The sequence below is a fragment of the Diadema setosum genome, chromosome 14 (genome assembly GCF_964275005.1).
Source record: "Diadema setosum chromosome 14, eeDiaSeto1, whole genome shotgun sequence".
Taxonomy (NCBI): Eukaryota; Metazoa; Echinodermata; class Echinoidea; order Diadematoida; family Diadematidae; genus Diadema; species Diadema setosum.
The window spans coordinates 12,276,517-12,301,690 of record NC_092698.1 but is presented as its reverse complement, the minus strand read 5'-3'; the positions used below and the strand labels follow the sequence as shown (position 1 = coordinate 12,301,690).

General features: G+C 37.6%; 1 protein-coding gene across 1 annotated transcript in view; it reads left to right on the top strand.

Annotated features, from left to right (window-relative positions):
* The window catches only part of LOC140238363 (transient receptor potential cation channel subfamily M member-like 2), a 370,479-nt gene that overhangs the window by 217,911 nt on the left and 127,394 nt on the right, over positions 1–25,174 (top strand). The window contains exons 17-19 of the mRNA XM_072318295.1: positions 5,715–5,858; positions 22,631–22,740; positions 24,543–24,711. Coding sequence (XP_072174396.1) covers positions 5,715–5,858; positions 22,631–22,740; positions 24,543–24,711 — 423 coding nt within the window. The remainder of the gene's footprint in view (positions 1–5,714; positions 5,859–22,630; positions 22,741–24,542; positions 24,712–25,174) is intronic.

The following is a 25,174-nucleotide window of genomic DNA, read 5'->3' as shown; positions in this document are numbered from 1 at the left end:
ATATGCATCCATATTCTGCAGAGAAAGGTGAGGAGTATGTAAAAGGACATATGCTGCAGTTTGTTTATAAACCAGATGTCAGAGCCTCTAACTACAGTGACATTCATGGATAAAAAACAAAACAAAACTAAACAAAAAAACGGAAGAGTGATGAATAGCTGATGACAGGCAATGCAGCTAAAGACTATTTGAAGGCTTCAAATCAGAGCACTGAAGGAACAGACCAGCCCAGCTTGTCACAAACAGACATTAATGTAGTGCATTCTACAGTGCAGTTCGTAGCTTTTATGAAAAAACATGTGACTACATTCTGAAGACATGGCTACTTCATGATGAACTGCTAGAACATGAAAAGGTACTAGATCTTCATATACTAATTGTCATCACAAGAAATTTGCATCACCCAAATACTTTGTTTAGAGATTTCCCTGTCTTTTGAAAGAATACAAGATGGATCAACTAGAGATTGAGTTTGCTCACTATCAAGTTGATCCACTTTGTACAGGAGACACACCTCTACGAATTGATCAGCAGTGGGATGAAATTGCTAAGATTCTTGATCCATCAACTGGAGGGATGAAGTTCACAACTCTGGCCACTGTCATGAAGGGAATACTAGTCATACCCCACTCTAATGCATCCTGCGAGAGAGCATTCAGTGTAGATAGAAAGAACAAAACTGACTTCCGCCCCCAACTTAGGTGTAAAAACTTTGGAAGCAATATTGGTTAAAAAAAAAAAAAACAACTCACAGAACAAATGCTGTTATCATAGAGACTATCCTTCCAGCACACATGAGGAAAGTGAAACATGCAACACAGAAGGCTTTGACAACTAGCAAGCTAGAGGACACTATGTGTGAATCAAGTAGTCAGTGAGGTAAGGCTTCAAATTATTGCTTAAGTTAAAAGTTATAATGTGTCTCCGATGCAATCATTTACATACATGTGTAAGAAAAAAGTTACTTTGCAATCATTCATGAGAATTAATGCACATTATTAATTGATCAAAGTAATTAGTGCATCTTATGAATAAACTGAATGCATTTATTTTACAATCAACTCAACCAGAGATCGTGTAACACACATTTACCCACATCTTAAATGAAATATTTTTTATTATTGATAATACATACATATCAGCCCCACTTATTTTATGTTCCCTATCATTTGTAGACCTGTACATGTAGGCTACATGTAACCCTTCCCACCCCCCCCCCCCCTCATTTTTTCCCAGTGTATATTTTTTCAAAGGTACACTTTTCATTATTTTAATTACTATAAGAAATGTCAAAAAATGTGAAAATAGACTGATAAAATGGCTTAACCCCAAGAGCCTGAAAATTTAGTAATCTCTTTTCATGTAAAGTTAAAAGTTATATAGGGTGTAGATAGACTTTAAAGTCTAGATGCTACATTTTAAAAAATTCCATTTTTACTCTTTTTTTTGGGGGGGGGTAATTTAATTATGCTATCAAAAAAGTGGGGATTTTTCCAACATGAAGATGTTCCAAAATAAGCCTCAGATTGCACCAGAGAGCATTAAAAAAACCCAGAGCTTCCAGGGCCCTAGGGCGGACTCCAGACCCTGCTGCAAGGGTCAAGCGCTCCGCACTCGAGATTTGTGCTTTGCACACATTATTTGGTGTCAGTTGCAAATCCTCTCTGATTTTGATTTCCAAAAGTTGGCATCTCTGTGACATCAATATCAGACAAACAGTGTATAAGTTAACCGACACTATCGACAGCTTTATGGCTCCAGGGACAGGCAGTTCCAGCGCATGTCCTTTTGTGACAACAGACCTTCCCAAAACTTCAAAATTTTCACTCCAAGAGTACACACCAGGGTCCCATTTCATTAAACCTGTTATCAGTAACAACTGCCACATTTCTATGACAAATTTGCTCTCAGCCAATCAGATGCAAGGATTTCAGCTTATAACAACTATCGTAACTTGTTATTGATCACAAGATTTATGAAACGGGTCCCAGGTGGGTATTCACATGTCTCCACCTACACTCACAAAGAAAGAAGAGGATACAGCGGGAAACCATTCAGATCTACATTCAATACAACTGGCCACCTGTCTCTCAAAAGTATGCTATACTTAAGGCTACGCCGAAAAACCCAAGAGCATATAAGCACAGATAAACCAAAACAAAAGCAGTCACTTACCGCACGCACCCTCCGTGCACCCAGCATACTCAGCGTGCGGGAGACCGCCATTGAATCATCTTCTTTTACCGCTCGCGACCCGCAGAGTGAACACGTCTGCTACATCGCTCTCCTTCACCTGCTACCTCGTGTGATCTGACAAGCTCACCCAACCGATAGACTCAACTAGTGGCCCCCCAATGTTGCTTCCCAACATATCAACCTGCTGGAAATGAGAGCGGTGCTCCTCGCACCCCGCTCCTTCCAGCGGCGTGTGCAGGGCAACACTACTGATACGTACGGACAACACCACGGTTGCCACGTACATCAACAGACAGGGAGGCACACATTCATTACAGCTGTACGCCCTAGCTGCTCAGCTCTGGACGTGGTGCCAGGCTCAGGCAGTCTTGCCGATTGCCTTGTACATCCCCGGTGACGAAAACCTCATTGCCGATTTCTTGTCTCGAGGGCAACATCACCCCTCCGAATGGACCCTCAGTGAGGTGATCCACTCGCTCAATCAACTTTTAGGGCCGTTCGACATTGATCTATTCGCGTCAGCCCTGAATGCCAGACTTCCGCAGTACTGCTCGCGGGTTCAGGACCCGGCAGCCACGGCACTCGATGTGTTCTCACTGAGTTGGAGGCCCCTTCACGCGTACGCCTTTCCCCCAATCCCTCTCCTACCCGCGTCCTCCCATAAATCAGGGAGGATCAAGTGACCTTGGTGCTCGTCACACCGATGTGGCCCAAGAGGGCTTGGTATCCAGAGCTGAGGAGCCTGGTAATGGGACTTCCGATCCCACTACCACTCCGGCCAGACCTCCTCTCCCAGCCCATCTCGGGAGCCCTGCACCCCCGCCTCCACCACCTGCGCCTGACTGCATGGCCCGTATCAGGAGCCTCTCCGAGCGCGCCGCCTCCCTAGTAGCAGCTTCTCATAGACAATCCAAAGCCCAAACCTACAGCTCCCATCTAGCAGTTTTCTTCAATTGGTGCCAGGAGCGCGGAATCCAGCCCTGCTCTGCCCCCTTAGAAAAGATCGTGGACTTCCTGATCCATCTTTTCGATAAAGGCTTAGTGCTAGCCACGATCAGAGGTTAAAAATCGGCCATAGCGGCCATTCACGCCGGTTTTGCCGACGGCCCGTCCGTCACTAACTCTGCCACGCTGACGCGCCTCTCCAAAGCATTTTTCCTCCAACAGCCCCCCTCGTGCAGACTCCTTCCCTCGTGGAGCCTGCCGAAGGTTCTTGAAGCGCTCTCAAAAAGACCCTTTGAGCCTCTTGCTGAGGCATCTCTCAGAGATCCCACCATTAAGTCTGTCTTCTGTTGGCCATAGCCTCAGGACAGAGAAGATCCACGATCCACGCCCTATCCACTGCGCCCAGACACATCCGCTGGGAAAGGAGCGCCATTCGCCTCATATCCCATGCGCCGACCTCATTGCTAAAAACCAATCGGCTTCTTCGGGGCCAGTTGAGATCTTCCTTTGTTCTCTCTCAGACTTGCCTTCTGTCCCCGAGGACAAAGTATGGTGTCCTGTTCGCATGCTAAAATGGTATCTAGCGCTCGCGAAACCTAAGCGGCAGGGCGAACAGCTCTTCAAAATTACTAAAGAGCCTTTCACGCCCGCCTCACATGACACCATCTCCATGTGGATCGTGGCTGCGATTAAAGCCGCAGGCCCGACGGCTCTCATTTCAAATGCCACGCCGCCCGCCCACGACACTTGTGGCATTAGTGCCTCCTGGGCGCTCTTCGACGACGTCCCCCTCGCGGAAATCCAGTCTGCAGCATACTGGTCCTCCTCTAACACCTTCACCTCTTTCTATCTGAAGGACTTACCCGCCTCTGAAGGCTCCTTTCAACGCGGAGCCTTCATGGCAACTCCAAAATTCTAAACACCCTCCTTCCGGGCCTCGACAGCCGGCCACCCACATCTGTGCCGGTCTAGCATACTTTTGAGAGACAGGCGGCCAGTTGTATTGAATGTAGATCAGAAGAATCAGTAGTGATTCTCTTATCTACAACTACGACTATGACTATCTACGGTATACAACTGGCCGCCTGTCTCAGGCGCCCACCCACCGCCCCTCCCCTTGCTTCGCACCGGGCTGTCGCTCCTGTCGGAGGGCCCTCTTCTGCGTTAATACCGAGGATGATTCAATGGCGGTCTCCCGCACGCCGGGCGTACGGAGGGTGCGTGCGGCAAGTGACTGTTTTTGTTTTGGTTTCTCTGTGCTTGTATGCTCTCAAGTTTTTCGGCACAGCCTTTAAAATAGCATACTTTTGAGAGACAGGCGGCCAGTTGTATCTCATAGATAAGAGAATCACTACTGATTCTTCTGATCTCCCAAGGGCCAAAACTCTGTCCCCATAAAAGACCATCATGGTACCATTCCCTCAAATTGTGACAATCAAAGTACACAAATAGGGCAAACCCAGGTAGGAGGCAAACTGCAAAAATTTGCCCAACAATGGATTTAAATAATGTCAGACAAACTGATTTTGTCCATAGTTCAGAAAAGGTATGCTCCAAAAGTAAGAAAGGCACATGTCCACACAAGCATAAACAGAAAAACAAAACGGCAAAAAGAGCAACAAATTGAACAGCCTTACTTCAGGAGATAGAAACATGAATCTGCAAAAAGCCATAAAAAGAATACCCAAAGGCCAAAAGTTTGTGGTTTCCCCAGTATTTTTGACCCCCAATTGGACTGGCGGATATCGCTTGGCACTAAACCTAAAAAGACTGAAGGAACATGTAGTAGACTCCCCATTCAAAATGGACAGTCTTGGCCAAGATCCTTCTACTTCTAAAATCAAATGAATGGGCAGCATCTATGATATATAATCAGGCTTGCCAAATGTCCTGATTTCTGAGTTTTTAAGATCCCCCAAAACGGGACATCCTGATTTCTTGAGTTTTGGGGAAATAAAAAAATTAGCAAGGAAAAAAAAAAGTTTTTTTTTCTTTTTTTACTTTGCACTCTTGTATGAATGACTGCATGCATGTCAAGAGTGACCGAATATATATGTGTATTCTCAGTTCAGTGTATTTGCATGGAACTAACTGTGTGTACGTTTATTTCTGCGTACTGTACTTACAATCATAGTGCATGCTGATGTGTGTCAATGTCTGCAGTGTTGCCATGCACCAGTGTACAAATAAACCCATGGATGAGCTGGTCTTCGTCTTGCTTGGTGAATTTTGAACAGTACAAAACTGCGTGCGCTTTTTCTATAATTTGGTACAAATTTGCGCTGCAATCAAGATTACAAGCTATGGGGGAGGGGACGAGCTGGGAAGATAAATAAACATCTGGCTATGCATGTATAATTTCATATTTTATGATTTATGAAGTCGGCATTTGTTTTCTCACTATTTCGTCTCGCTGATTTATGGTACTTGCTGTGAGTTTGACACAGGTAATTTACCTCAAATTTGACATTTGAGGTAAATTTCCTTGAAAGTCCCACCTGAGTATGTCTTCATCATAGCAGCTGGAAGAAAGTTTTACATATAGCTGTTGTTTGAAATTTTTCATTTTGCAGTTATGGCTGTGCACCATTTTCCCTCCATTGATCTACTTCCTTGTCAAGTTTCGAGAAGATGAGGGGGCAGAGGAGAGAGGAAAAGACAAGAGCAAGGAGACAAATAAGCAGAAAGATGAATCACCACCTGACCTCGCATTAGACGTAAGTGTAATACATTTACTGTGTATCAGGCAATTATCTGGAGACAAAAAGCCCATTGAGCCAATTTCCAGACATATAAGTGTTGCATCATGTCCATTTTTCCCGGCCCCTTAGTAATGAGGTGTATTTTGTATACATGCATCTTATCAATGTTAAGTTCAAAAGGCACTGACAGTTCAAGAAGCAGCAGTTTATACAAACTTTTCCACAACACTGATGTCTGGATGCAGGTTTGTCTGTTTACAATTACTCGGTATTTTGGAGGCTCCAAACTTCACAAAAAGTGTATCGTCTAAGTCTCCAAATATTTGTGCTTCAGAGTGTTTAGTGCCCACCAGAATTATGCCACATAGGTAATGAAGCAAGTCTTTATGGTGCAGGGTGAAATAATCATTGTCTTGTAAGGCAGTCTGACATGAGTTCAGATCAATTCAATTCAAGTCAATTCAATCTAGTTTATTCACAATACTGTAAAAGTGGAAATTTTCGCAGTGTTGAAATTTTCGTGCATTTTACGCAACCAGAACCTATTGTGAAAAATAAAAGCACACAAATATTTTTGCTTGTCATATGTTCCTGTGCGTGATGTCTTGATTGTGTGGAATTAAAAACACGCGAAACTCTTCTTACCTGGCCAAGCGCGAAAAATTAGTCTGCAAAAATATCCACTTTTACAGTACTGCCATGGCAGCCAAGTGGCTGAATTGCAGAGTGACATACAGCTGTGTATACAATAAGATATAAAATATCACTTTTGCATTGAAACAATACATAATAATCATATACACACATACATATATTCATAATTATTTGATAAAACTGTGAAAAAATGATAAGTTTATTTCATGGTCTGAATAATACATGCTATGATGGCAACAATCAACATGAATGAAAAAATTGTGGAATTATCATTATTATCTTATTCTCATAAGAATAACTGCATTTCTTGTGTGTATCAGGTGCATGCTTTGCTATTACATCAGGTACAAGTATACCTGAACCAAGTGACATATGTATAGTCCCCCCTTGTTAATATGCGGTATACCATGTGTTTTTAACCCGTTTGGTACGTGAACCTGGTGTCCTGTGCCTATGGGGATTGCAGAATTTAGTGTGGAAGGGGTTAATTATGACATACACCAATCAGGTGACAAGCCAAACACTAAGATACACACATACACACACACATGTACACACACTTTTTTTAAAAATAATATTCTTTATTTGAGTTTCATTCAATATCATATCCATATTAACAATGAAATTAATCTTACCAACAACAACAAAAAAGCAGCTGTATTCTTCTTTCTTGTGCTGCTGAATCATTTTTCAAGCATACAGTACAATATATTTGGGTTTTTTTTTCCAAATCATACCATGTTTTTATAAGAAAAATGACATAAAATTCTGCATAACTCTCAAGCTATTTTGATCAGCCTAATCAAGCCAATCCAAATGTGCCTTATTACACACACACCCAAAAAGAAATTGTGCTACTAAATCACTTTTTTTTAACATATCTTCCTTCTTCTTTTTTTTTTTGCAGAGCACACGCTATATACATATTAATATATCAGATTAAGTATAACTCTTAAAAGGGAAAAAAAAATGTCTTGATCAACTTGATCAGAATACTCAATATCCGCTTCATTACATAAATTCTCTTACACTCTCTTGAGAATACAGCATTTCCCAAAACATGTCTTTAAAAAAAGCATGCTTCAATTAACCGAACAAAACTCATCATTTTTATTTAACCTATCAACCTACCCCCCCCCCCCCCATACAAAACAAAATAACCATATGTGTATATTATCAAAACAAACCGTATTCCTGCCTAACCCCTTAACCATTACTCTACTATTACCTAACTACATCTACCCAACCCCGACCATCCCACTTATTCCCCACTATCATACCCCTCCCCCCCCCCCCCCCTTTCCTGGTAGCTTTCCCTCGACACACACACCCATATATACACTAAACATCAACAAAAAAACAACAACAAACATACCCACAAGTGCACACTCACAAACACCAACATTTGCACACCAAATCACACTACATACATGTGGTATCATGGTTACCTGTTTCCTTGACATTTAGACACACACCAAAAACCGAAGCTAACTAAACGTTTGACGTGGGAAAGAAAAAAAAAGTGACCACCATAATGCTGATGCATACCGATTCCTAAACATTGATAGGGCTCAAACCTAAACTGACCATACATCTGACGTGGGGGAAGAAAGATTTTAAAAAAAATAACAAATATAATTCATACTATCAATGTGCTATGGGCACCTATCCCCTGCCAACAATGTGGATAAATCAATGGAAAAAAAAAGCAAAAAAAAAAACCACTCTCTTTGAAAGTTTCAACTGCTCCCATTTTTGCAAATGAAACCCAAGCTTACCTGCTTTCATCGCAACGTTCTTTTCCTCCTCTATCAAATCCAAAACAAATTTCTTTATCTTTTCCCTCTTGGGTATTAAACTTATTTTGTTCTCGTGACCAAAATATTACAATTTTCATCAAAATTATCAAAGCATTCACACATTTGATTCGATTTGACCTACCTCGTAAACCCAAGAAAATATCTCTCCATTCGAATGCTTCTAACTCAACTAAATCATAATACTCAATAAGAAATTGCCATATCAGCTTTACTTTCACACAATCAAAAAATATATGTGAATAAGTTTCCCTTTCCAACTGACAATAAGAACTAAGATTATCATTCACAAAACCGAACTTGAACAAATGTTCCCTTGTATATATTACCCCGTGTAACAACTTAAACTGAAATTCCCTATGTTTACTAAGTAAAGTCGTACTTCTAGGTCTAATAAATAAATTTCTAATTTCCTTATCACTGAAATCATACTTCACTTCACCATACCTTATTTCCAGAGTATACAGTTCTTGTAAAACTGTAACAAAATACCAGTACAATATTTTTGACTTAATATTTTGAAAATCTTCACCTGTGTATCATAAGTTAAAGGGAAGATAAACCCCAAGAACAATGTGGATTGAGTGAAAGCAGCAACATTAGTAGAACACATCAGTGAAAGTTTGAAGAAAATCGGACAATCGATGCAAAAGTTATGAATTGTTAAAGTTTTGGTGTTGGAACCGCTGGATGAGGAGACTACTAGAGGTTATGACGTATGAGTGGACTACAATATCAAGAAAATATAAAGAAAATACTACAAAAATCCATTTTTCATGAAAATTACAAATTCCATCAACTTGATATATGACATATGTTAAGGGTAGCAATTATTCCCCCTGCTTTCTGAAAGCGGTTAGTCCACTGCTCTTTCATAATTCTAGAAAAGTGAATTTTTGTTGAATATCCTTTATATTTTCTTTGTATTGTTGTCCACTCATACGTCACATCCTCTAGTAGTCTCCTCATCCAGCCGTTCCAACACCAAAACTTTAAAAATTCATAACTTTTGCATCGATTGTCCGATTTTTCTCAAACTTTTACTGCTGTGTTCTACTAATGTTGCTGCTTTCACTCAATCCACATTGCTCTTTGGGTTTATCTTCCCTTTAATACATCAATTTGCTAAAACCTTACACTCCCTGTGGGCTCTTTCCACTTTTCTGGAAAAATATTATAAATATCATTTATTTTAGTAAGTATACCATTTTCCATAATACCTAAATTTTGAAAATGCCCAACGGGTTTAATAAAACCTCTTTGTAAAATATGATGTACATTATAAATACCCTTTTCATATAAATCACAATCAAAAATACTCTTCCCTTTTATACATATATTTCTGTTATTAAATATTACTGGATTCATCACTTCATCTTCAAAATTCCTACATTTGAGTTGAGTTGAGTTGAGTTTATTAACAACATTACATGTGAATATGATAACATGATAACATGAAATTCCATAGGGTAAGATACAACAACATGAAATTTTTTTTATGAGAATACAATGATTTTGTACAAGGTTCTTATACAGCTATGCAAGCATATATTTTTCATACTTATATTTATCTTACATAAGAATACATGTGGTATAATAGATTTAGTTTCGTTTTGATACATTTATCACTGAAAAGGCAAAGAGAATGAATAAGTATGTAATGTAGACATATATGCATAGACAAAGGTTCTGGAAAAAAAAATAGAAAAACAGAAGATAATGTTGTTAAAGGGGAAACCAAAAGTTAGCACAAGTGCCAGTCGAGAATGGTTCTCCCATTATAGCTACATGTATATTAAGCTGCTTATTGCAAGGTCTACTCTTTTAAAGTAACTGTACTATAAAAGTACATTAAACTAAACACTGAATATTCTTTTCATCACTAAACTTCATTTAACAAGTGATTTTGTAGGTTTCTTCGAAATGAAGATCTTGTTCTTTCCTCTTGAATATTTTTGGGCAAACTATTCCAAAACTTTGACCCGACAAAAATATAGAAAATGTACCATGTGTCGTGTTACATTTCGGGAGCCTAAGCATGGAATGATCTTTGCCTCTAGTCCTGTATGCATGATTCATTGGCTCATAATATTGCGTTACAGAATGTGGTAAATGTTCCTTGTGTAGATCATATACAAAGGTTGACACTGCAGGCTTATGCAGGTCAAAAACATCTAACACTCCTAGACTGGTGAATAATGGCCTAGAACTTGTTCTTAGGGGGGAAAATGTAATTGCTCTCATGGCTATTTTTTGTGCTAAAAATATACAATTTAAGTGGCTTCTGTAGGTACTTCCCCACACTTCAATTCCATAAAGAATATGTGATTGTATAAAGAATTTATATAAAAGCATGAGAACATGCCTTGGAACAAAGTATCTTAACTTAAAAATTCAGCCAATTTTGCACCTAATGCATTTGTTGGTACATTGAATCTGATCCTTCCACATCAAAGTCTCATCAATTTGGATTCCTACAAAAGATGCTACATGTACTCTTTCTATAACCGTTTCAGAGACTGTTAACACACCTTTGATTGCAATTTGTTGTCTTGGTCCTTTAATAATCATGTAATTTGTTTTCTTCAGGTTAATAGTTAGTTTATTCACAATACACCATTTCTGTACCTCATGCATTTTTCCATTTACGTCATTCATATCAATTTCTTTTGTACCTTTGGGAAATGTATGAAAAATGTTTGAATCGTCAGCGAATAGTCTGAACTGAAAATAGTTAGATGAGCTACGTAAATCATTGATGTATAATAGGAACAGTGTGGGTCCCAGCACTGATCCTTGTGGTACTCCACATGTGATCGTGGTACTCCACATGTGGTACTACTGCCATACCTTAACCATTTCTATATAAAAAGGTGGGACTGGATTTGTCAATGTCAATCTAGACCATTCATAATCACATGAAAATAAGAACCTTCCTCCTACTGATCGAAAACTAAAATCAAAATACATTTTCCACCCAGATTTCTTCTCACCATACAATAAACGTTTCAACCACATAATACGTTGCGTTTTGACAAACAGCTTGAAATTCATCATTCGCAGTCCCCCATTAACATAATCTTACATTACAAAAAGTCTACACGCAAACGGTGACAAACAGATAATGAGCTATGACGTAGATCCGTCATTTGCATACCACCTATCACAGTGCGTTGAGCGTTAAAGAATAACACATATTCATGATGCAATCACGCGCCGCAAATGCCACGTTGAGCTAATGTATTAATGAAATCTAAATAGTAATAAAGACGCGCGCACCTATTGTCGCGTCACGAATTTGCATACGCACTAAGTCACGATCACGCATTGACCCGATGCGACCTCGTAAGGCCAATGACATTTAGCCAATCAGCGTAGTGTATTCAAGTGAGAAGCACGCAATTGCTTTAGTGTATGAACATATTGGTGGGTTATTCACTTGGGGCTAAACTGACATGGTTTATGAATATTGAAAAGGTACCGATGGCGAGTTTCACGAAATTCCTCCAAACTCAGTATGAATACACGTGAGTATTTGCTGCAACTTACCAGGCAGGTGCATTGTACAAATACAACAGGTATGGCAGTAAAATAACCCTCCCAAAATGGCCTTCAGGCTCACAGTTGGCACACCGCGCCGTCAATGTAAAATTGCGTGTTGTCGTAGAGCTAATTGCCTTTGAGCGAGAAATGACACCTAATTTTCAACTCGAAAGGTACCGATGTAAAATTTTCACAAAACTCTACAAATGAGGTATGTAGAGCAAGCTTGAAATCTAGATTTTCATAAAAACCAGGTGCATTTAAGCAAAAAGACGTATTCTGAGAGGTATGAGTTCGTAAAGTCAAGAGTCCGATAATACAGGTTCCTCTGTGTCCTTACCCATCCACAAAAAATTAAATTTTTCTTTATTTACTGTTAAACCACTTATTTTCCCAAATTCATCAAAAATATACTGTAACCTATTTAAAGATTTCGTGTCCTTTATAAACAACGAAATATCATCCGCATATAAAATTTGCTTTATTTCATTTTTCCCAAAACATATTCCTTTTACAGTGTTATCTTTTCTTACTACTTGTGCCAGTGTTTCAATAACTAATAAAAACAAATACGGAGATAGGGGATCACCTTGCCTAACCCCTCTCTTGATTTTGAAATAACCAGTAAAGTGCCTTCCATTCATAACACAACTGCTAATATCCTTATAAAGCACCTTAACCCAGGAACAAAACGAATCGCCGAATCCAAACCTATGTAAAACCCGAAATAAAAATTCATGAGCAACTGAATCAAACCCTTTTTCAAAGTCCACTGTGACCAAAAACCCACTTGTGTAGTGCAAAGAATGAAATAACATATCATCTACTAATCTTACTGCTTCTCCTATGTTCCTATTCTTAATGTACCAAACTTGATCAAAATGAATAATTTCTCCCAAAACTTCTTTAATTCTATTTGATAACACCTTAGATAATATCTTATAACCTACATTCAAAAGTGTAATTGGTCTATAATTTTTGATGTATAATACATTCCTATTTTCTTTTTCTAATAAAGTAAGAACACCTTGCTTTTCTGATATTGATAAATCCCCTTCATCATATGCCTCATTCAGAGCATCTACAACCATTTGCCCCAGAACTGGCCAAAAAGTGAGATAAAACTCCACTGTAAAACCATCATTTCCAGGAGCTTTATTACATTTCATTTCTTTTAAAACCATAAAACATTCATTTATGTTAACTTTCCCTTCACAACTTTCTCGACTCTCTTCACTTAATTTCGGAATATCAAAAAATACACAATTTCTGTCATAAATGTTTTCATCATTACTAAAATACAACTTTTCATAAAATAACCTAATTATTCTCATTATTCCATTTACATCCTTTATCAACTGTTCATTATTATCATATATTTCCTTAATAACACATTTCTTTTTATTAGATTTTAACAAATGTTCAAAATATTGTGTTTTTGTTTCTCCTTCTTCACACCATTCAGCCCTAGAACGAACTCATATATTTTTCGTAATTCCGATTTTTTCTCCTCTATATCATCTACTACCGCATTGCTAGATGAAACTAATATCTGATTCTCTAATTCCTCAATTTCTCTTTTTAACTCCTCTTTTCTACTTCTTCTCAATTTTGCTTTATCTTTGGAATAACTTATAATATATTCCCTCATTTTCATTTTCATAAAATCCCATAACAATCATATATCCTGAATACTCAAAATCAATTCTTCCCTTAATCTAATTATTTCATTACTAAATTTTTCAGCAAATTCTCTATCCATACATAAACTGTTATTAAATTTCCAATATGACTTACCATAACAAAATACATCTACCAACTGTTCAACCTGTAACAAAACACCAGAGTGATCAGGCGTTATTGACGTTATTATTTCACACTTTTTCACAGAGTGTTGTAAACAGACGAACAAAACCAGTAATCTAAACAGCTTTGAATAACAGGCCACTTTTGTCTGAACGTAAATTGTTGTTTGTTCAGATTTCTCTTTCTCCATGTATCTATCAAATCATATCTATTCATAAAATCTTCAAATTTTTAATTAAAAACAGTTTTCAACACTTTCCTTGGTCCCATGTAATCTAAACTTCCATTCATTATCAAATTAAAATCCCCTCCTATAAAAAGCAATTGATTAGGACTATATAACCTAGATACACTGATATCTAATTTCTGCAAAAACTCCACTTGCATTCTCTCTTTATCTCTTGTAGGGAGATAGCAATTTCCCATTACCAAATTAACCCCTTGCATTTCACCTGTATATATAACATTATTATACTAATAGGCGTCTTCACATCAGCCCGACGTTTCGAAACAGCGCGCTATTTCCTGACTCGGGAAATTAAGCCAATCACGAAACAGCGCGCCATTTGATAATGTGAATACAAATCAGCGCGCTAATTGATCAAAAAAAAAAAAAAAACCCGAGTCCAATTCTGGAAACCTCCGAAACAGCAGGATAATCAATGCGAACCAGCGCGCCACTTGATAACGCTCGGGCCGATGCGAATGATAAATGAAATAGCGCGCTTATTTGCGATCGCGAAAAAAATATCTCGAGCTTGGATTTTTTATGGGCCGATGTGAAAACGCCCAATGAGCAAAAAAAACAAAAACAACACATTGTGTGAATTTGATGTAACAATTAAGCATCACCCCCCGAGCCTGACAGTGTGCCTACATGGCAGGCATACCAGCGAGAAACTGGTTCAGTCCAGTTGAGAATTACAGAACTGTCTATGTTTTGACATTCAAAACATGTCATGCGCAACTGCCATGAAGCTATTTCCTCCCTTTTGTTGAGGAAATCCATAAAAATTTGATTTAAAAGAATAATAAAAATTAACCGTACCTACAAAATAAGTGTTTAAACATCTTTCACCACATCCCCAACTATAATTTGCATACAAAGCATAACCATAGACACATCTAAGCTAACAACGATATGGTTATGCCTGAACAATTACAGTACCACAATCTGGCGCCAAAATCCAAGTTTTCCAACATGAACATACTATAAGGAGCTGCTTTATACCCGCTGTACAGCAGAGAGAAAAAAAAAGGCTAGGGCCCTTTTTAGCATCAGAGGGCATTAGAATTCCACAAATTATTGAGACGGAACTCTCATCACTTGGGTGATTTAGAGATCCACTGGAATTTGACAAACAGATTTGATTTACGTGCATAGCAAAGCATGAACACATCTGAGCAGACTGCAATTATGGTAATGCGTGAATGACTGCCCAAGTTTTTGGCGCCAAAACCTGGCTTATTCATATAAACATAACATGTGAGAAGCTACTTCACACTCGCTGTATGTTCTGGGAATAATTCAGCCCACATGAACCAGTTTGAACCGGGTGGATAATGATAACTTCTTATATTAGGTACCAACAGATTATCGAAATTATGCATAAAGAATGTGAAGCATACCGAACCAAGAATTCGTACATTCTGGGTGTGGTGCGGCACACACCAAAACCCATATCAATGGGCTAAAAACATTGTATAGATTTAGTGTAACAATTAAGCATCACCCCAGAGCCTGTCAGTTTGCATACATGGCAGGCATACCAGCGAGAAACTGGTTCCGCCCATGCCGAACCAAGAATCGTACATTCTGGGTGTGGTGCGGTACACACCGAAAATTATATCAATAGGTGTCTTCACATCAGCCTGACGTTTCGAAATAGCGCGCTATTTCCTGACTCAAGAAATTAAGCCGATCACGAAACAGCATACCATTTGATAATGCGAATACAAATCAGCACGCTAATTGATCGAGAAACCCCTCCCCCCCCCCCCCCCCCCCCCGAGTCCAACTCTGGAAACCTCCGAAACAGCAGGATAATCAATGCGAACCAGCGCACCACTTGATAACGCTCGGGCCGATGCGAATAATAAATGAAATAGCGCGCCAATTTGCGATTGCGAGAAAAAATCTCGAGCTTGGATTTTTTCATCAGCAATGCTATGGGTGAACTGGAAATCCATAAAAATTTGATTAAAAAAAAAAATTTAACCGTACCTACCAAATAAGTGTTTAAACATCTTTCACCACATCCCCAACTATAATTTACATCTTTCACCAAATCCCCAACTATAATTTACATACAAATCATAACCATGGACACATCTAAGGTAACTACGATATGGTTATTTCTGAACGATTACAGTACCACATTCTGGCGCCAAGATCTAGCTTTTCCAACATGAATATACTATAAGGAGCTGCTTTATACCCGCTGTACAGCAGAAAAGAAAAAAGGGTAGGGCCCTTTTCAGCATCAAAGGGCATTAGAATTCCTCAAATTGAGGCGGAACTCTCATCAATTGGGTGAACTTATAGAGATCCACTGGAATTTGACAAACAGATTTGACTTACATGCATAGCAAACCATGAACACATCTGAGCCGACTGCAATTATGGTAATGCATGAATGACTACCCAAGTTTTTAGCACCAAAACCTGGCTTATTCATATAAACATAACATGTGAGAAGCTACTTCACACTCGCTGTATGTTCTGGGTGTAATTCAGCCCACTCAGGCCATAAAAGCCCTTTAAGCATCAATGAGCATACAATCTCACAACTTCAACAGGCCACATTCACAAGGCTCAGTAATTGCATAAAATTTGCATCAAAGGGCATTAGAATTCAACTACATGTAAGAGAGACGGAACTCTCATCCCCAATTGGGTGGCCTTAGAGATCCCCTGGAATGTGACTAACGAAAGACAAAACTTGACTAGATGCATACAGGATACGTTTCTAAACAACTTCCACGTACAAACTTGATTATAATTTGCATACATTGCCAACCATGGACAAATTTGAGCACACTGCAATATGGTAATGCATGAATGACTGCCCACCTTTTGGCGCCAAAATCTGGTTTATTCATATAAACATAACATGTGAAGAGCTACTTCACACCCGCTGTATGTTCTTGAAATAATACAGCAAAATTTTAAAGACTATAAAAACCCCTTTAAGCATCAATGAGCATACATTCTCGCAACTTCTACAAACGACATTCACAAAGCTCAGTAATTTGCATATAAATTACGTTGAAAGCACAAACGAGAGATGTATGCACATTAAATGCACATTAGTTCCAGGAATGGAAACGGAATTGTCAGCGCATAAAGTGAGACAGGACCTGTGCGTGATTCAGGGTATACCGAGCATGCTGTCAGTTAGTACGTTCACATTAATATCAAAATTCCTTGTTTCCGAGCATGCTGTAAGTTAGTGCGTTCACGTTTTTCAAAATTCCTTGTTTCATCATTACCAAAAAGCTCCCGGGGCTAAAAAGAAAACCCCTCATGCGTCTAATATCCCTCAAGTAAGTTATTTATCATAAATGATAAACTTTATTTCCCCAACTAAATAAAATATCTTTAGAGTGATTTTTGCGCCATAAAAAGCAAAATAAGTTTAATCTTTAAAGATAATAAAAAGTTTTGGTACCTCAAAAGTTTCCCTGAATTTCCGTGTTTCAGGTTAAAGTAACTTTCAAATAACTAACACTGTGAGACTTACTCGCCCCAAAGTGCTCTCATTTCTTAGTAATCATGCAATTAACTGCGACCAGCAGCCCCATACGCATAGCGTAATGGGGCTTCGCATTGTAGCATTCAGGATCATGACAGATTTAGTATCGCGGGTAAATATCAACTTAAAATCCAAAAGAATTCTTCAATTTGAAGACTTACCAATTAAGTTGAAGTCTTGAAAACAGGCTTCGGGCAACGTTTGGTTCCGCCAATAGTCCCTTTCTGTTCGAATTGATGACTGAATGTGACTCTGTCGAGAGGACCTTGGGAGAGCTACATACACTGATTACTACGGCCAGCGCATACGCACACATCACATGCGAACAAATTTCAAATCCACGAACGGATAAGATGTTTGTGTGCGCATGCGCTGGCCGTCAATTCAGTGTAGCTCTCCCAAGGTCCTCTCGACCAAGTCACATTCAGTCATCAATTTGAACAGAAAGGGACTATTGGCAGAACCAAACGTTGCTCGAAGCCTGTTTTCAAGACTTCAACTTAATTGGTATGTCTTCAAATTGAAGAATTTTCTGGATTTTAAGTTAATATTTACTCGCAATACTAAATCTGTCATGATCCTGTAAGCTACAATGCGAAGCCCCATTTAGCTATGCGTATGGGGCTGCTGGTCGCAGTTAGCTACTCAGTATGCGTATGGGGCTGCACGCTGCTGGTCGCAGTTATCATGCAATAATGGTTTCGTACAATACGTGTACTACCTCGCCGCCGTACGGCGGCGGCTCTGGTACGAAACCATTATTGCATGATTACTAAGACATGAGAGCACTTTGGGGCGAGTAAGTCTCACAGTGTTAGTTATATGAAAGGCACTTTAACCTGAAACACAAACTAAGACAAGGAAATTCAGGGAAACTTTTGAGGTAATACCAAAACTTTATATTATCTTTAAAATCTTCCCAAACACATACCAAAAATGTGGCAGTGAAGAAGAAGAAGGAAATGTATTATCATTCACTGCCTTTATGAGGAAATATAATGTTGATGTTAATTTTTTAGATTATTTTGGAATGTGTCATGCGGTTAAAAAAGCAGGTTGTGATGGAAGTATGAATAATATGGAAAAGTTATGTCAACCAATTATACCTGATATTTTAAAATTGGTTATAAAACATCGTAAAGGATGTTCACATATTTATGCTGTTTTGTTCAAGAATAGAAATTATGTATATCAATGTAAAGGATTTTTAAAATGGCGACAACTGATACAACTTGAAGAAAAGAAATGGCAATCTTTTTCGTTGGCCCTGTTCAAGTGCACAGAGGATGTTAATTTACGATGGTTTAATTTTAAAGTAGTTAATAGAATTTTATATACAAATATGATGTTGAATAGAATTAGATTGGTTGAAAGAAAAGAATGTTCATTTTGTAATGTGTATGTTGAGACTTTAATACATTTTTTGAGTGAGTATCAATATGTTGATAGATTGTGGGTTGAAGTAAGAGAATGGATTAATGTTAACACGGGGTTAGAAATAACATTTACGACAGAAAATAAATTACTTGGTTTTGGGGGTATTAACAATTCGGCATTGAATTGTATTACCATGCTTGTGAGATATGAAATTTATGTTTGTAGAATAAGAAAAATAATACCTCGTTTTGATTTATGTAAATATAGTATAAGGGAATATTATGATAAAGAGAAATTTATTGCAAGAAATAATCATAAGTTGCAAGTGTTTCAGAAAAAATGGTGTATCTTTCCACACCTTTTTTTTCGATGTATATTATATTATATTGAATTTGAAAAAGTATGATGTTATTTGAAATATGATGTATTACGTGAACAGATGAAAGAAAATGATAAATATCCCAGTGAGGGGAAAAAAATGTGGCAGTGAAACCTCAGTGATACACCCCTAGGGTATATTCAAAACATTTCCTGATTATATAAATCCTAATTTGATTTTCACGTCGGAGGTGAAGAATTAAGTTAACTACTAATAAACTCCAAAGCTATAATGTTCCTAAAAAAAAACCTTAAAATAATCATTACATTTTTTTCTTTTTCTCTTCCTCTCTACCTAGCAAAATACCGATTCCAAAACTTAGGAGACAGAAAATGAAGCTTATTTCCCCCTTTCTTTATAGATTATATCTACTCCAAACAAATTTCATTCTCTGGGTAAAAGTCCAGGCTTAAAGACAATAACAAATAACCATGAATGAAGTGCTCATGATGTAAATATGGAATAGTCAGATTTTGACCATGTATGAAGTGCTCATGATGTAAATAAGGAATAGTCAGATTTTGAAGACAGCTTTTACCTCTGCCGAAATGAAAAAAGAACAGGCATAACAGACCATTCTATAGATATTACTCTCATCTTCAGTAGTGTCTTGTTGTCTGTTAAACATCTGCAACTCTCATTCCTCAAATGATGTAATATTACCACCAAAAAAAAAAAAAAAAAACCCAGAACCTTGTCATGTGACATTCCGCACAGTATCTCATAATTATACCAAAAACTATAGCCTTTTATAACTATAACAAAAAAAGATAACAAAAATACACCTCAATATTAACGACCGTGCACCCAAAAAGGGGCAGGGCCTAACCTTGTCTCTTGAGAGTTCTAACCTTGAAATGAAAAAGGAAACATCATGCATATCATTCTGACAATAGTGTTTGCAGAATATTATACAAAAACTTTTTTTTTAAGGTGCCATGGTCTCTCTTATGGACACAGATTCCAGACTTCTCCTTGAATGAAATTAATAAACTTAGCTATTTCCTTCTGCCGGAAGAATATTTCTTTTCCATGTCAAAAATACATCATTCCAAAATTTAGCACCATAAACCCCTACAAAAAAAAAAGTTTCCCTTTTTTTCTTTTAAAATCAAAATAAGTCCAATTGAATTACATACTCTGGGAAAGTTACTTTGCCAGTCATTTCAGCCTTATGAAATAACACAAAACTTGCATAAAACAAGAAGTGGCACGCAATGCAAACAATGTTGAAGACAGCCACACATGCACACACACACACACACACACACCCGCGCATAAATTAAAGGTAAATGATTTTCAGTTGTGGGATATGCAATACGGTAGTACATACGAGTGGCAAAAAGCCAAGAATGTTGAATTTGTAACAAAGCTGTAAAATCTCATCTTCAGAAAAAAAAAATTTCAGATTCACCTTGATATTAACTTTAAATAATACATGTTACATTAAATCAGAAGCTTAAAATCACTTGCAATCACCCCCTAAGAAAAAAAAAGAACACAATCACTTAATGTACATGATGAATTACTGTTACTAACATGCAACATTTCTTTATTCCCACACTGTTTACATTTATCTTTTATTTTTTTTACCCCACCTTTACAAATAAAACATTTGCATTCAGTAACCGAGTTCATTAAAAACTTTGCAAATTTGTGCAGGAGGTTGTAAACTGCAATACTCCATTCGGTACTTTTAGATTCAGATTTAACCAATTCAAGAAAATAGTGTTTGAACTTGGAGGACCATTCTTTTGAGCAGTTATTACGTACAGTAATTCTTTCTTTGTCTCTCTCTCTAGCTGATGATTAGAATGTTTTTGCCAGATGCCGTCACATCAACAGTAACAAGCGTGGATTTCTTTATCTTCCTTATGTCAATGATCTGTTTTTCACCCTCACCCAACATTAATATGACCACTTTTATGTATATTCTCAAGCCAAAATCAACTAAAGTATAGAACTGCACGATGCAGAATGAAAGAAAACAAGGGCTTTGAGATCATGAAACTTGATCTATGCCAAGGAAGGTGAGAAGGTGATCCTGTGTCATATACATTTATGAAAGTCTAAGGATCTGTGACTGAATACATAAAAGGGCAAAATTTGATAAGTACATAGGTTCTTCAAATTCATGAAATTCTTCCGTCTCATGTACAAATTTTGTGAAAGTCAAGGATCTATGACTGAATACATAAAAGGGCAAAATTTGATAAGTACAGTAGGTTCTTCAAATTCATGAAATTCTTCCGTCGAGGTGTTTTCATTGATTTTCTAATGCAGGGTAAACAAAGCATATCAAACTATGGCTCCCATGGGGCCCTAGTGCAGGGTGCCCTCCCCCCCCCCCCCCCCCAAAAAAAAAAAAAAACGGAAAAAGCAACAACTATAAACAAACAAAACTTGGAAATTTTCCAATGCATTCGGGCCCTGTTTTATGAAGAGTTAGAATTAATTATATAGTTGATTTCAACTGTAAGTCTATGGCAGCCTGTGTGGTAAGGACATTTAAAATCGATTTTATCTTTTGATAAAACGGGGCCCAGATGACTTAAGCCCACCGCACACTACTGTAAAACGAGGAATGTTCGCATGCATTTTAATTTCGTGAGAGCCAAGATTCATGAAATTAAGATGCATGCAAAAGTTCTTGTCTACACTATATGCATTGAATGTTAGAGTGAACTCGCAAAAATTTCATGCCACGGAAATATCGTATTTTACAGTATATTATCACACCAGTTGTGAAACCGTAAGACTGGAGGTGTGACGTCACCAGCCTTGCCAGTTTGCAGTCATGCGACTGGATTGTAGTGCCAGTTGTAGAGATTTGACATGTTGAATTTCCACGACTGGTCATGGGCTTTCAGCCAATCATGATACAGTATTATGCAAAGAGTATAGACACTGTCACACAATGCACACTACGCTGCATGCACTTCCATACTCATTAGTAATACTGAAGCCAGAATGGTTGTAAGCCTAGTTGTGTAGTCTGATCGTATAATGTGTGTTGCCAGGTCGTATGACCCGGTTTCATGGTCTTGAGGTCATGTGATTTCAGGTTGTATAGTATGCGGTGGGCTTGACAGAATAAAGAAAACAAGTCATTTGTGACGGTTTTACAAGTGGTCCTGTTGGGCTCCATAGGAAGTTAAAAGTTTTGAAGCAGTCTAATTGTTAAAGTTAATATCACTATTCTTAAATTTACATCTGCTCCTTAGTGGATTCTTCATATTTCACATTAGTCATATTTGCTTTATATATTTGCTTATTTCCATCTCAAATTCACTGTCTTATGTTGAACTGCTATTTTTGAATCAAATGGAATGTAAAATCATGTGAAATGTAAAATAGGGAACAGTAAATGGAACAACAGTGCTACTTGGCATTAGAGGTTATGTCAAAAGTTAGAATCCCAAATAACACTATATTACATGTTATTTAATCTGTCAGGATGATGTGATGGCAGGTGACGGCGATGCTTTGAACCAAAGTCTGAAAATGGTTACAGTCCAACAGCCACCTTCTGAGAATGGTGATGGTGCCAACACCAGTAAAGTAAAGTAAGTTTAATTTTGTGTCTGTCCTAGCATTGGATGAATGAGTGCATGCTATTCATGAGCATGGTAATTCCCTTTGTCCTTGAATTATGAATAGTTCCTCAACACATACATTGTATATCATGAAATTAACTTGGATGTTCCCAATGTTCACCTCTCAATGATTTGATCAATTTTGTGGTTTCTATATTGACTGTATTGCTTTATTTTTACACTGCCACAAATGTCCCTCACAGTATGAACAGTTGTACTCCTTTGAAGTCCTCAAGGTCAAAGATGAACTGGGGCTAAAAATTGTGTTTTCAACTGTAGCTCCATGTAGAAATGTTGAATGGTGATATGACTTATTAAGAAGAGTAGAAATTATATATATATATATATATATACATATATATATATGCATATTTAGTTATATTTATATATTAGAGATGACCAAGTAGAAAAGTAATGCATTTTTACGTCCACCAGTGATATTCAGTAATACCAACTTTTTGACGCATGCATACAATTGCACGTCTTCTTCAGGGTCAACATGAATTTTGACAATAAACAAGATGACTCTAGTCTCTGACTACAAAGGGGGTAGTCATAGAATATTTTTTTTTTCTCTCAGAGAATAGAGTCATCTTGTTTATTTTCATAATTTATTTCGACCCTGAAAAAGATGTATGCATGCATCGAGAATTTGGTATCAATATGCATAAATATCACTGTTGGACTTGAAAATGCATTACATTTCTGTGTGTGTGTGTGTACTTATATAGATATGGCACATGTATATGTATATATATATATATATTAATATATGAGAAGGGTGAAAAATGAAAGCTCATTGTGCTTTTCTATACAACAACAACAACAAAAATGTCATTTCCATTTATTTCTTCCGCTGGGACTCTCCAGTAGTGCTATTGTGCTTATGGATATTCAAAAAGGCAGAATAGACTGACAATTACTTGCAAGAATATGATGTGGGTAAAAGGTCAAACACCATGGTCAGTAGTCACTGGAATTTAAAAAAAAAATGTCCAATTGTGATATAAGTTGGTAAACAGGGTAGAAATTTATTGAAATTTATTTGCCTTTACATTATGGTAACAGGGAGTCAAAGCTCAAGGTCAAAGGGGACTGTTATAAACCCGTAAATGAAACACCCACTAATGTAGAAGAACATTAACCATTAATGTAGAAAAATTCAACCACAAATGTAAAAACGAACAGCACTCACTAATGTCAAAACACCAACTGACGTCATACATTAGTGGGGGTTTCTACACTAGTAGGCGCTGTTCAATTTCTACATTTGTGGGTGGTTTTCTACATTAGTGGGCGTTTCTACATTTGTGGGTTGAACACAGACCTTTACTTTGTGTAAAAATGTCATCTTTCCAACCATAATAAGAGCAAGGAATGTCTAGTAGTGATATTAACTGGTAAGAATTTTTTTTTTAAAGTTGACTGAAATGATGGGAATGAAAGCTCAAAAGTCATAGTTAGATTCCAAGTGTCACATATAGTGTACAATTACATAAGTCCAGTTATATTGTCATTTGATGTAATGGATCAAAATGAATTGGAAGATATTTCCTTTGTGCAGAGAAGGTTAAATAGAAGTCAGTACCTACTTAGTGGTCAAGACCAATGAACTTCATCAAAATGTTAATGAAGGGCAATGTACTGTACTGTCAGAGCGCACAGTGTTTTCATGAAAAATGGAGGCATCCAAGTCAACTGCGGAACAGTTGAGTTGCTCTGGTTATTGGGTATTTGTTTTTCTCTATACATCCCTTGTACTGTTTTCGAAGATTACTGGATAACAAGAATGGTCATGGACCTCAGATGGAGGATGATGAAGATACATTCAGCTTGATGAACGCTCAGCTGGATATCCGAGACAGTGGAGTAGAGCTGGCATGGTGGCAGCGATATAAGCTCTTCTATGATGCTCCAATGATAACCTTTCGACATAATGTGGTGAGTTGCATAATCATGCATTTTTTGTATCAGTTAATCATTTAGTAGCCCTAGCTAGGCCAGGCTATTTAGTTGGTAGATGACAGAGCCAGGGCTCTCCCAGCCCCCCGCCCCCTAGATCTTGGCCATCAGCTGCACAATGGCAACACAAATTAGCACGCACATTACCTGCTATGTAATCTACAAACTTGTTGAGTTTATTTATGAAATAATAATCATTTATGCTAATATATGTGTAATGTTTATGTGAGATCAAGACTTTTGATCTAAATCACTAAATAAAGTTCCAAAAAGGCATTTACATCTTCTATGCAGTGTTCTTAACAATTTTTAGTGACAAAAAATGTGCCATCAAAACTGATATCAATATATTTCTTATGTATTTCCCTTTTTCAATTTTTTGCATTTTATTGGGTTTTTTTTTTTTTTTTTCATTAGTAGGCTTGCTACATGTTAGGGCGAA